At 38.3% G+C, this 14,386-nt stretch overlaps 1 protein-coding gene across 1 annotated transcript; it reads left to right on the forward strand.

Annotated features, from left to right (window-relative positions):
• The first annotated feature begins 492 nt into the window (after positions 1–492).
• On the forward strand, positions 493–8,174 carry LOC107826436 (serine/threonine-protein kinase Nek5). The gene is made up of 14 exons (XM_016653417.2): positions 493–993; positions 1,073–1,139; positions 1,794–1,859; positions 1,950–1,996; positions 2,091–2,136; positions 2,357–2,437; positions 2,525–2,567; positions 2,675–2,724; positions 2,932–3,013; positions 3,296–3,345; positions 4,640–4,713; positions 5,367–5,418; positions 5,493–6,122; positions 6,212–8,174. The coding sequence occupies exons 1-14, from the start codon at positions 896–898 to the stop codon at positions 7,874–7,876; spliced, it is 3,051 nt and encodes a 1,016-aa protein (XP_016508903.2). The 5' UTR covers positions 493–895; the 3' UTR covers positions 7,877–8,174.
• Positions 8,175–14,386: the final 6,212 nt, after the last annotated feature.

Genomic DNA, 14,386 nt, shown 5'->3' on the forward strand with positions numbered 1-14,386 from the left:
ACACTATTAGTCAATTGAGTAGCACCTAAAGAGTAACTAAACAAATAAAAAAAAATATATATCCAAACACCATAAACCATAAAATGGAAAAAAGAAAGGTTCAATTGCATTTTTATTAGCAAAACATATGAAGTAAAGGATTAAACAACAATTTGTATTGGTTTCCCTTCTTGTTCTTCCCCGCTTGAAGTACAGTTTTTTGTCCCATGCCATGTTCCTCTTTGGCTCACCATTTTCATTGTTTCCAAATATGCCCTACAAAAATTTATTAGGGACTACTTTGTAAATTTCAATAACCAGCCTTTTCCCTATATTTTCCCATTTTGACACAGATAGTTTAACTGTGTGTCTGTGTGAGAGAGAAAAAGCTAGAAAGAAGTTGGTTGGAAGTTGTACTGCCTTAGTTGAAACTAAACCTACCACCCTAACCATGATTAATTTGATAAATCATATCTTTCAATTACTTTAATCAATGGAGCATTTTACTTTACTATACTTAATTTATTATATTAATTTATAGATGCTCCTCCACACATGCATTCTGAATTGAGAACTGTGACAACTGTTTCTTCAGATCAACCCATTTTCTTGAACAATAAATAAGCAAATACTATACTAATATTATAGTTAAAGTAAAAAATAAAAGAGGAGCAATACATCACACACACACACACACACAGAGTTCTTGAATAAAAAAGCAATCTTTATGTGTTTTGTGTTTATGGGTATTTTTTCTTTGGGATTGATCTGCAAATGAGTAGGAGAAATTGCAGCCAATCCAAAGATTAAAAGCTTTAGTTTTTGGCTGATAATGAAAATGCTGTGACTGATTTTTGAATTCTTGGCATTATTTTTTCTTGGATTTATTTGAGTGTTTTAGTATAGGAGGTAAGTAATGGAGTCAAGAATGGATCATTACGAGATCATGGAACAGATTGGGCGTGGAGCATTTGGTGCTGCTATTCTTGTTAATCACAAGCAAGAGAGAAAGAAGTAAGTTGAAAGTTTCTAACTTTAATGCTTATAAGATTTGAATTTGGTGTATGATTGATTTTGAATGTTGAAATTATAGGTATGTGCTCAAGAAGATTCGGTTAGCTAGACAAACTGAACGTTGCAGGAGATCTGCTCATCAAGAGGTACATTGTACTTTTTTTCCTCTTTTAATTTGGTTATAGTTTTTGCCTTTTGTGCTTCTCTCTTTCTTAAGCTTAAATTGTTGACTATAATGGCCTTTTGTACTGAATAGTAGTATATGCTTAGATAGAGTATGCTAAAAGAAGAAAAGATTTGTTTTAGCTTAAATTTTTGAATATTGTGGCTTTTTGTCCTGAATAGTATATGCTCAGCAACTATTGATTTTGGCTTTCACTTCTATTTGAGGTGAAGGAGGCTCTTGGAATTCCTAGTTTCTTTTGGTTTCAGAGTTGAAATTTTCCTTTGTGAATGATTCTGATTTTACCTGACTTTTGTCTAGCTTCCATAGTCCATTGAGAGTGTTCTCGTATCACGTGATAAAGATTTGACATCTGTGATTCACTCTATGCTGGGAGTTTAAGTGAAACTTCAAACAGTAAATGTGCATTCTTGCTAGATTTCATCTCCTAATTCTTAAGTTTTTCTAGTTATGTTCCGTTTTAACTCTATCGTATACATTTCTCATTTTGATACGTTCTCATCTCTGCTCTTGCTGTTTTTTTGGCCCGTGAGACTCGTCCCCCTAGGCAAATTTACACAAATGCATAGCTACTTTAAATTCCTGATGTGGACTTTATTGCAACTTGGATGTGCAGATGGCGCTGATTGCTCGGATTCAACATCCATATATTGTTGAATACAAGGAAGCATGGGTAGAGAAGGTGAGAGGCCTTATTTTGTTTTCAAGTGCTGAATTGACTACAATTTCCTTGAAAGTGGTGATTAATTTTCTCTCACGTAATCGTATGCAGGGCTGCTATGTTTGCATTGTTACTGGCTATTGTGAAGGTGGTGATATGTAAGTCTACTGAATAACTTTTCATTTTTTCTTAATTTATAATTGCTAAACTTAAGTTTCATTATCCCCACTTCAACAATGCATATTTTAATAGGGCTGAACTGATGAAAAAAGCAAATGGGCAATATTTTCCAGAAGAGGTACGTTGATGCTGTATTTTTGTTTGTCATTTTAGTGCGACATGTTCATTATATATCTAGATAGTAGATTATGGACAGGAGAAAGCAAGTTAATAGCTGATTTACGAGTTAACTTGTTCATCTGGTTGGGCTATTGGATTATTTATCTAGTACTAGTATACACTTCTATTAGTTTCCATTTTTGAGTGTCTCATATTTCAAGGAAATGTTCACCATACAGAAACTTCTGAAGTGGTTCACTCAACTACTTTTAGCAGTGGAATATCTGCATTCAAATTTTGTACTGCACCGTGACCTAAAGGTATGTACCTTTAATTCTGTTTGTATCGTTTTATTTATATGTCTCCAATATATTTACCGAGATAATTTCTGTATCCTTCTGTGGCAGTGCTCAAACATCTTCCTGACTAAGGAAAAAGACGTTCGCCTTGGTAACTACTGCCAATGTTTCTGCTCTTTTATTGAAGTGGAGTTAATTGCAGGCAATTTTTCTGATGTAGGCCTACATATTTTTTTTCCCTTATACTTTTTGTTCCAGGGGATTTTGGCCTTGCGAAAACATTGAAGGCTGATGACTTGACTTCTTCAGTATGTATCTGATACTCAATGCTTTTCTTTGTTATTTGCACCTAAACTATGTAAGCTCAAACTAGTTTCTTTTCTTAAAATTAAATGTTGGTTACAGCATGGAACGGGTGCTTCAAGTTGGCGTTTCAATGCTTTCGTTAATTATTTACATTGTAAAAGTTAATCTAATAAAAGTAGATTAACTGATAATGTTGTTCTATATTCCAGGTTGTTGGAACTCCCAATTACATGTGCCCGGAACTTCTTACGGATATTCCTTACGGTTTTAAATCAGACATTTGGTCCCTCGGTATGTGACTGCTTTACTTTGTTCAGGTTCAACTGCATTTATATCAAGCAGTGTTACTTTGAAAATGGTGCCAAATTGTGTTGAAGTTCTGTGTATACATTCATTTGCAATATTTTTGGAAAGATACAAACATATGTATGTCATCTGTTACTTGTAAAATTTCATTTTATAAGGTTATCTTCTTTCCCGATGCTGAGGATATTGGTCTGTTGTCACAGTAATTCGGGTGTCATTGTGGGGTTGTTCTATCATCTGTCTTAAAACCGTTCGCTTCTTGACCAGGCTGCTGTATGTATGAAATGGCTGCTCATCGCCCTGCATTTAAAGCATTTGTAAGAACTCTTGACTTTGTTCTTTAAGCTCCATTGCAATTCATCGGGTATATAATGAAATGGAAACTGACCTAATATTTTGTCTCTATTCATTAATTCACATGCTTAAATTACTGAATCTGCATACATAGAGACCTTGGGATTGGGGGTGCCCTTTGTAAGTTAGTGAATTCAAGTGATAAGTTAATCCAAATTCCAACTATATTGTTGAAGATAATGTAGCAACAGAAGAGAGAAGGGAGAAATGGAGAAGAATTGAGAGATAGAATATTACTTGATCAATTGATGTCAAATCAAAGTACAAACGGCCATACTTATACTGGGAACTCAGCTTAGACTCCTGATAAGATTAGAACTTTATCTCTAACCAAAGATAAAGGACAAAAATCAAACTAAAAAAAGGCAGCCCGGTGCACTAAGCTCCCGCTATGCGCGAGGTCCGGGGAAGGGCCAGACCACAAGGGTCAAGGGTCTATTGTACGCAGCCTTACCCTGCATTTCTGCAAGAGGCTATTTCCACAGCTTGAACCCGTGACCTCCTGGTCACATGGCAACAACTTTACCAGTTACGCCAAGGCTCCCCTTCACAAAATGATAACAAAAACCCTTCACAAAATGATAAAAAAAAAAAGAAATAAAGTCATAATGATGAACGATAAAATTGAGTCTAACAACAACAACAACAACAACCCAGTATAATTCCACTAGTGGAGTCTGGGGAGGGTAGTGTGTACGCAGACCTTACCTCTACCATGAGGTAGAGAGGCTGTTTCCAAATGACCCTCGGCATCCTTTCCTCCAAGAACTCCCCACCTTGCTCTTGGGGTGTCTCGAACTCACAACCTCTTGGTTGGAAGTGGAGGTTGCTTACCATCACAATAACCCCTCTTGTCAACCCCTCTAAAAAATTCAATATCTAAATGATAATTATGAAAGTAACTGTAAAATAATCTCAAAATATTGAAGAATATTGCAATAGTTCATCTACCTACTGTAAAAACCACCCAAATCTCTTTGAACCTTCATCAGAAGATCTTCCGAAATGCTGGGACTTATGTTCAAAATATGCTTGTTTGATGGTATAATTTCTGGATGTATCCTGCTTCATGTCTTCAATAATTTACCGCGGCATAGTCTTGAAAACTGTTAATGTTGACTGATGTGGTGAGTCTTGGTGCATAAGCAAGTAAGTGAAATTTCATCTCATATAGTATTCACTTTATTGTGTGTTTGTTTCCTCAGAAGAGAACCTTTTTGTTACTTATACTGAATTTGACACTTTATAATGATTCAGGACATGGCGGGACTGATAAGCAAAATAAACAGATCATGCATTGGCCCATTGCCATCTTGTTATTCTCCGTCCTTGTAAGTCAGGTCTTTGTTTTGTGCTAAAGCTTCTGCTTGTAGATGTTTAATTGATTTTTTATGTGTTAATATTTAGTCGTGTTTTAGGAGACATCTGTATCTTGTAGATATATTGCTATGGTTTCTTCTTCTTTCCTTTCTTGTGACTGTTAATGTTCTGCAATGGTCTATCTTCTCCTTCCTCATGATACTTGTGTCACAAATTCTTCACATTTGAGTCAAATGTAAAAACTTTGAAATACTAGAATTTGAAATCATGTGTACTCATAGTCGTAATCCTTATGGTAGATGCCACCTATTCAAGTTGGGAATATAGGCTTCCTGGTAAAACTTTTTTAAAGTAGTATTCTTATTTGTGATTACTCTATTACTGCGACTAACCCATGCAAAATGCAGCATGAGAAGTAAAAGAATGTGCCATTCCTATCTTTCTTGTTCCCTCTTTGATCAGCAATTCAGCATTTTATATGAGTTGTACGTGTAATAATATCACAATGCAGAGATACTCCACTTAACTAGTTTTTCAACTTTCAACTAGCGACATATGCAAGTCTCAATCTTGACAGTGAATGCACTTTTCTTCTGTCATATGCTTATATTTGAGATGGTACATTTCTTTGTCAGTATATATAGTTAAATATTGTATTTCGCAGAAAAACACTTATAAAAGGAATGCTGAGGAAGAGCCCCGAGCATCGGCCTAGTGTAAGCTTACCAATCTTGCAATTAAATTTTTGTATCAGAATGTCGTGTCAGTTGGCTGACCTCAACATTTTCAGGCATCCGAACTCCTGAAGCACCCATATTTGCAGCCTTATGTTGATCAGTACCGACCATCCTTTAATCCTCCTTCATCAATTTCTCCTGAAAAACCTCTCACTGCTAATCGTGACTCCCGAAAGAATATGGCAGAAAGCCAGAGTAGTACCAGTACATGCAGCGATAAAGATAGTTTGAAGTCAAGTGAGAAGAACTTACAAGGAATGACTTGCAATGATGACCAAAAGGGCAATAACACGGATGTCGCCTTTGTTGATCATGAAGACTTTGAGCAACATTATTCTAGTGAGGAACATCATGCAGCCGATGCTTTTATTGAAGATGCAGAGGAGTATGACTCTAGGAATATTTTTCATGAAGAGAAAAAATGTGATGCTGAAGCTAAGCAACCCAGAACAATAAAAAACATTATGTTGGCTTTGAAAGAGGGAAAAATGAGAGAACATAGTTCCCCAATGAGAGGCAGCAAGGCGAAGGTCAGTGGTACCGGTGCAAACAAATCCAACATTGAAGCATCACCGAAAGTCCTAAAACCGAGTTCACCTACTCCTACCTCTAAATCTAATGCACAGACACCAACTCCTGGATCAACAAAGCAGAATCAAGGAATGCATACCTTGAAGCAACAGGTATCGGTTCCTAATCCTCTTATCTTGATTAGTACTCGCTTCTGAGTTTGATAAATATGTACTATATTTTAATTACCTTCTGCTTGCAGTTTCCTACCACTGAGTCCATCCCAAAGACTAAAACAAGACACGAGGGAATCTCTCCCTCTGACGCTATAAGACAAGATGATAGGTTACCTACAAGGCCAAGACAGCGAACACCTCCTAAGCTGACTAAGCAACCATCATTTTCTGGAAGGCTACAGCCAGTGGATCATGATGCTTTGAATACTGTGAACGATGATGTAGAGTGTAGTCCGAATGACCAGTCACATGACCCCGAAAGTATGCCTAATGCTTTTACTGATGGCAGTGACATACAACCGACAAAGAAAGGCTCCGAAAAGATCCCTAATTCTTCTCGCGATGGTTGTCATATACATGCCACAAGTAACAGCATGCTACATTTGCGAAAGGTTTCATCAGGAGCTTCAAAAGGAATGCAAACGGAGAGCAGCAATTCTGCTTCTTCTTCAGTGTCCATCCAAGGATTTGAAATTTGTGATGATGCGACAACTCCTTTTATTAAGTTGACCGAACAAATGCTGGGAAGTCATGAACGAGCTACTGAAACTGAAACCACAGGATCAAGACCCTCTTGGTCAGTTACTACATCATCACACTCGGATATTGCTAATAGTTCGAGGGAAAACCACGAAGATATCCGGAAAACTGAAGCATGCTCCATTGAAAATCTTGAGGAGCATCATCAAAGTTCGGATGTTGGTGCTTGTGAAGAGAAAGCAAATTCATATATACCTATAGACACTGCCTCTCCACTTTTGAAAGAGATTGCTCTTTGGGAGGGTGATTGCACAACCAGTAGACCTGATACTATGACTGATATTTCGCGTTTGACAAACCCCAGTTTCACATCCTGTGGTGATGACAAGTCTATGGAAAAGTTTTCATCCTCGACAACAGAAAGTGTCTCTCCCACTACTCCACTTGTTTCCTCAAGCCAAAACAATCTGCAGCGCTCTAACTTTACTTCGAAAGACAATGGTGATGAGAAGTTTTTTCCCAAGGAACTCTTTTCCTCAAAAACTGAAAGTGCCTTCCCTTCCTCCCCTATTTCAGTCAGCCAAAATAGTTTGTTGCCAGACAAGGCAAGTGTTCCGCAGAATGTGCTTCTTGAAAAAGCAGCTTCTCCTCAGTTCAAACCAGCTTTTGATGATGTCATACATGTCATAAGACACAGTAGTTTCCGTGTAGGTGGCGAGCAACCAGTAATTGACAATGTGGAGAGAAATGTTGATGTTGGTAAACTTATAAATGTGGTAAGAGATGATTTTGATTTTAGTCTAACTTCTCCTCCTGCTCCCAAATCGTCTGCATCTGGACTGGTAAGTGTTAAATCCAACATATCGGACAGTGTCCATTATAAGGAAATGGATGTGAGAAACCAAAGCAGTCCCACCTCTTCAAGTCCAAGATTAGATTCTTCAGAACAAGCAAAGCCCAACACAACACTTGTGGAGGAGGATCGACCAGTAAAGGAAATATTAGACGTCAAATCTTTTCGACAGAGAGCAGAAGCACTTGAAGGGCTGTTAGAATTATCTGCTGACTTACTTGAGAATAACAGATTAGAAGAGCTCTCTGTTGTTCTAAAACCATTTGGGAAGGACAAGGTGTCGCCAAGGGAGACAGCTATCTGGTTGGCTAAGAGTCTTAAAGGAATGATGCTCGATGATTCTGGACGAAATTCATGATCTATTATGGAGATGGCAAGTTCATTACTTTTGTTAGTGTTTCTCTACACTTGTAGTTTTTATTTTTACCTAACTTTTTGAAGCTTCAACTTTCAATTGAGTTCTCCAAGGGAAACAGTTAAAGAGGTTCTTTTCCTTTTTCCTTTTTTCCCTTTGGTGTCTTAGCAATTCTTTCTTTCAAGTAACTGTAAATAGAGAGCACACAAATTTGAACAATTTTTTATTGCGCTAAATGTAAGAATGTCTACGAACACGAATTTTGAGATTATGTACTCTGTTGTTTCTTGGATGCATAAAACTTTCAAGTCACTTTGTTCTAACGTATTAGATATACATGTGTTTGTACCTGATCACGCTCAACTATGCCTTATAGAAAGGACTAAGTGGTCGCTGCAAAAATAATCTGGTTCAAGAGTCCGGAGTTAAATCCCACAGGGAACTAACCTATTTCTTACAACTTTTCAGGGTCACTAATGATAAGCTCAGACAACTTTTAGAGTTCAAGAATTGAGTTGTGAATTAACAGAATTACTTAACTAAGGAAAAATAAAAATAAAACTATCAATTAGCAAGAATGAGGTTGAATTCACGGATAAAAGGATCAAGGGTTTACGATTTCCACAATTGTTGGATTAATTCCTAACACGTTAGCTATAATCTCGTCGTAACACTCTCTAAAGATGATGAGTTCTTGTTTATCGCAATTATCTCTCGATCAATTACGATAATTTACTAGAAGTATTTTCTCGAACTACTCTAGTTGACAATTCGTATAACTCATAAATATCGCGCCAAAGCTTCGTTATCTCTAATCCCGCTTTCAGATTCGAATTAATCAATCTCTTAACTTACTCGAAAGTGGCGTTGTTCAACAACAATCTAATCAAGTGTTCTTTCTCAAGCAACACAAGATAACTAGACACGATTAATCAAGGGCCCTTCAATTAATCACAAGAAACACATAGTTGAACAATTAAAGAGTAATAACGGATCAATTATATCAAAACACAATCAAGACTTCATCCAACAATTGGTTCCATCAACCCTAGATGATGGGTTTAGCTACTCATAATTATGTAGATAATCATAGTAATATCTAAGAGCATTAAACTAGAAATAAAAGGAAAGCGGGGAGAAAAACTCGAGTGATTCGTGCTTCCAAAGTATTCCATAGCCTCTTGCCTCTCTAATGATGTCTAACCCTTCAAAAACTAACTTTAAGAGGTATTTATAGGGTAGGGGCCGAAGTCTACATGTCCAAAACTAGTGAGGAATTAAAATTTGCTCGGATGACATCGTCGGCGCGAGGTACTGTCTGGGGCTTCACTATTTCTGAGCGAGGCACTGTCTATGGCGCCATTGTTTCAGCGCAAGGCACTGTCTGGGGCGCCAATGATAGTGCCCTGGACAATGCCTTGCACTGTCTATGGCCATGACTTTTTATTGCTTTGCACGTCTTCTTTTATTGCTCCATTTTATAGCTCTAAGGTACCATTTCGTGCCACTTTTCTCCAATTCATGTCCAAGCATTCCTACACGTTGAAATAAGCTCTATTAAGTGCAAATGTCGCACAAATTAGCATCCAAACAACAAACAAGTAGGGTAAATAACGTCAAAAATATATGGAATTATCACACGACATCAACACCCCACACTTAAATGTTGCTCGCCCTCGAGTCAACTAACTAAAAACTTCCTCCCCAAGGACCCAACAGATCACACATTCACAACACACTACACCTATGACCATGGTTTATAGCAGCTATTAAGTTCTAGTATATGTAGTTAAAATATACTTTCCGTACTTGTGCCCAATTTCAAAATGCCAAACATAGATACAACATGTTTATAATAATCCTAGCCTTGATAACTAACTCAATGTCACAATGCACCTGAGACTTGAAACAATGTTACATATCCTTTGTAAAACCATATGCCCTCACAATAAAACAAAAGATTATGCAGTCCACACATCCAAATCACATGATCGAATATAATTTAAGGACTCACACATATGAAGAAAAAGCACTCACTCTCTCAAAGAAGTCACATGCACGTAAAAGGTACCATAGACTTGCCCATTATGTAAACCTCTAATAATGTAGACCCGCTCGGTCCGAAATCAACTAGGACTTTATTATGGTTGTAATATGGGCTAAGGAACAGGTAGGATATATTTGGGTTATAGTGGCTAACCCTCCTAAGCACTTAAACACATGACGTATTCAACTTTAAGCGCAAAGTTCCTTCTATCCATTTCAATCATCACAAGATAGCTCACCTTAGAATATTTTCCTTCTTCTTTACGCACTACTTCATATCGCATCCACTAGCAAAAATAAGAAATATTTATTTATTCATTTATTCTTTTTTTTGTTGTTGGTATTTTTAGCTTGCCGCTAATGGATTTTTATTTACAACACAAGTGCACATTTCTTCCTTCTATTGGTTCCACTCAAAAGTTACCCCAAGTTTCCTCCTTACTTCTTTCTAGCGCTCTCTTTATAATTCAAGTGCTTTAAGAGGTCTAAGGATCAAACTGATTCAATTAAGAACAAAAGGGAATAAACTTGTAATGCGGGTGCCAAAAGAAAAGCTAGTAGGCTCAATCAAACAAGTATTCACAAGCGAAGAGATATATTAACCATACAGCACAAAGTGAACACAAGTCAAGCATATGAGACATAAAAGTCATAACACATGCTATTCAATTTTACCAAGGCATCATCATATATTTAAAATCCATGGAAGGTGAAACACACGCCAGAACCTAAGTATGCAACCATCAAACAAGTCAAAAGGTGTGAATCACATCATTTCTTCTCCTTTATTTCCTACATACTACTCAAAAAAAAAGCTACTACTACCCGGTTCAAGTTACATCCCATGGAAAAGAACCGAGGCATAAAAAAAAATCACGGGGGAATTATTACTACCTAAAAAAATAAAAATAAAAAGACATATTTTTGTATTTTTCTATTTTCTATTTTATTTTTGTATTTACCCCTCAAGAAAACTGTCTAGGAGATCCATTGTCGGAAAAAGTCCATTTTTTTCTATTTTTGTTTTTTCTGTTTTTCAAAAATAAAAAAAAAATAAAAAAAAATTACTACACTACTCAATACTATTCTAGAGTATCCTAAAATAATAAAACAAGAAGCTAACAATAAAGAAAATAAGAAGCTAGAAATTAAAATATAATTAAAAATATAAGAAGCTAATATGGTTACTAATCTATTCCTACTATGCACAATGAGAGTTACCCACCCCACACTTAAAACATGCAGTGTCCCCAATGCATAATTAAAGTAGAAAGGGTGAATAAGAACTCCCTGATCAATCCTCGAGATGATGGCCCAAGGCCCGGTCAGCCTCATCCCAATCATCAACATCATCACCCAAATCCTCTACCTGCTAGATCAACCTGCTCCTCGTCACCATGTACCGAATGCTTTGGAGTGTTGACATCTTCTTCCGGTGGCACCCCTGACCCGTAGCTAAACAACCAACCTATGTACCAGTGTGGTGAGCGGGAACCGCTCAGTCAACTGAGTCCTCTCCTCTGAAGCAACAGGCCTACCCCTAATCCTCAACTGCAAATCTATCACCCCATACAAATGAGCAAGGACGCTCTCATCGCGAGCCTGACGCTCTGATATAGTCAATGTCGTACCATCTTCCTCATCTGGCCCATGGATAACAGCAATGTCGGTAGCTCGAGATGTGACTGAAATCAACATGTCAAAATTAGCTCCTCATCCACTTTCTCTCTACGCAAGTATTGCGTAAACAGATTCACAAGGAATATCCTAGTAAGTGTGCCCTTTCTAGATTGTGCCATCTGACTACGTATCAACTGGCCCACATTCACCGACCACCATTTCATTAAGAAATACACTAGACATACTCTCTCTCGGACAGTAGCAGAATAATGATCACATGGAAGTAGTCTCGTGTTCACCAAGCGTAACTATACTTTAGCAATTTTTGTAAATTTCACTTTAGGCAAAGAATTACGGGTGTTGTATCTCTTGTCCCGTGTCCACACCGCATTCGAATTAATACCACACAATGTGTGTGCCTAATATATTTGTACGTAGGCTGGTCAATAAAGTCACACAACGGACTATATGGGACATTAGGGCATCCAAAAATCTACATAATACACTAACCGGAATATCAATCAGCCTCCCACGAATAGGTACCAATTGCTCCTTATCCTCAAGGTTCCACCCGGCATAGAACTCGTGCACTAACTTAAAGTTTTCCTCTCCCGAATTTTTAAATACAAAACCAAATCCTAGTTCATATATTCTTTCCCAAATATGAGGGTAACGGGACTTCAATTTGTGCTCATCAACTGCAAAATCAGGGAGATATGAGTTTGGAACACTTCCTGTAAAATGCTCTCCCAGATAGGGGCACACTATTGATGCCATACTCACGAGTCTCTCTCTCTGGAGGTTGTGCCCCGGTAGAAGCAGAAGCCACTTGCTTTCCTTTACCACTGTGACTACCAGACGTAGCCTCAACTCTGGTCCTTTTCTTCGGCGGTGGGCCTGACGAGGTAGCTTTTGCCTTTGGTGGTTCCTTGGCCTTAGCCGGTGCCTTAGAGCTAGTTGTTGGACGAACCATATTGCATGCACCTATCAACCATGCCAATTGTCAATGCAAGGAAGCAACAACTATCACAAAAATAAGGTCGGAGTGACCCCACACTTAAGCTCTAAGATATGCTAATTACTTTAAACCATAGGCTACTCAGACTTCACCTTCATCAAGGAAGTGTATTAGCATCTAAATTTCGGCACTACACATAGCCCGTATGTCATTGCAAACACACTTTATCAATCCACCGTGACTCCGTAAAGTCACCCTACACTTAGGTTTTTATATCAATCATGCTCAGCTAACACAAAACAATCAATCCAGAGACTCGGGCTTCAATTGGGACTAAAATCGCCAATGAGGCATTTTATCGAGCACTTTGTATGCATTATTTGTGTGTGAGTTTCTTTTTGGGTGAAAGAATACTCCACCCTCCCAAATCGGCTTGGGAATCGAGTGTGAAACATTCATTTCCACAATCACAAGGTATCTTATGGGGTATTGTGGGTTGGGAATATTTTTCTTTAGCACAATTGCACCAATATTGCACCTTGTAGATCATATTACCCACAAACTAGAATTTACATAGGACAGGAGAGAATAGAGGAGTGAGAAAGAGAAAGTCATACCTTTTGCGTGAGAGAGAGAGAGAGAGAGACGAGGCAGTGGAGTAGGATGGCAACTTTAGAACTTGGAATTTCTTCTTGCTTTGGAAACGAGATAGTGGGGTTGGGGTTAGGCAGAAGGTTTTTGTTTCTCTTTGTTCTGGATGTTGGGGTCGTGTTGGTTTTACAAGGGAGGGGTGTTAATGTTGTTTCTATTTCAATTGGGTAGGGGTGGGTTAAATAAAAAAAATTACTTACCTGGGCCTTGGCGCGAGACGGCGTAGGGGCAGCAGTGAGACGCCGTGAGGCACCCTCAGGCGCGATAAGGTTACCGCGCTGGACATAGCCAGGCGGTATGAGGGGCGATGTCCCATCTTCGTGAGGTGCCAGTAAGCGCACTAACAGCTGCGCACTAGACCCTTTGTGCTAAGCAACGCGAGGTACGCTCAGATTGCGTACTCGACTTTATCCCGCAATGGCTCGGTGTTTTCTTATTTGTTTTGCAACATATGTTTTAGCTCCGAGCACATCTTTCTTCCGTGTAGCTCCACAACCTATCACAACACTTCAAATGCACCCAAAACTCACTTGTTAGTCTACCTCAACATCAAATAAAATCAAAAACTAAAACTAAACTAACTCTACTTTATGAATTAGGTTGCCTCCCAATAAGCTCCTTAGTTATCATCATGGCATGACGAATACAACACGACCATGGGTTGCCTCTCAGGAAGCGTCTGATTTAATGTCGCGGCAAGACGCAAGCTTTCAGGATTACACTTCGCTCACATATTGGGGCTCGTCCAAGTACATCACATCTTTCTCTCCTTTTTCTTCAATCATTCCAAGGTAGTATTTCAACCTTTTCCCATTCACTTTAAACCTATTCGTTCCATCTTCGGACTCAATTTCTACCACTCCACTTGGGAACACTTGCACAACTCTATATGGTCCCAACCATCTAGATTTCATCTTACCCGAAAATAAGCTCAATCTCAAGTTGTATAACAACGCTAGATCTCCGGGTTTGAAGTTCCTATCTAGAATGTGCTTATCATGCATCATCTTCATCCTTTACTTGTACAATCTTGTACTCTCGAATGCCTGGAACCGGAACTCCTCTAGTTCATGTAACTCTGTAACTCTACTTGTGCATGTGGTTTTCATATCCAAATTCAACTGCCGCAGTGACAATAATGCTTTATGCTCAAGCTCCACCGGAAGATGGCATGCTTTTCCAAACACTAACTTGTACAGAGACATACCAATTGGAGTTTTAAATATTGTGCGGTAATC

This window comes from Nicotiana tabacum, chromosome 9, assembly GCF_000715075.1.
Source record: "Nicotiana tabacum cultivar K326 chromosome 9, ASM71507v2, whole genome shotgun sequence".
Lineage (NCBI taxonomy): Eukaryota > Viridiplantae > Streptophyta > Magnoliopsida > Solanales > Solanaceae > Nicotiana > Nicotiana tabacum.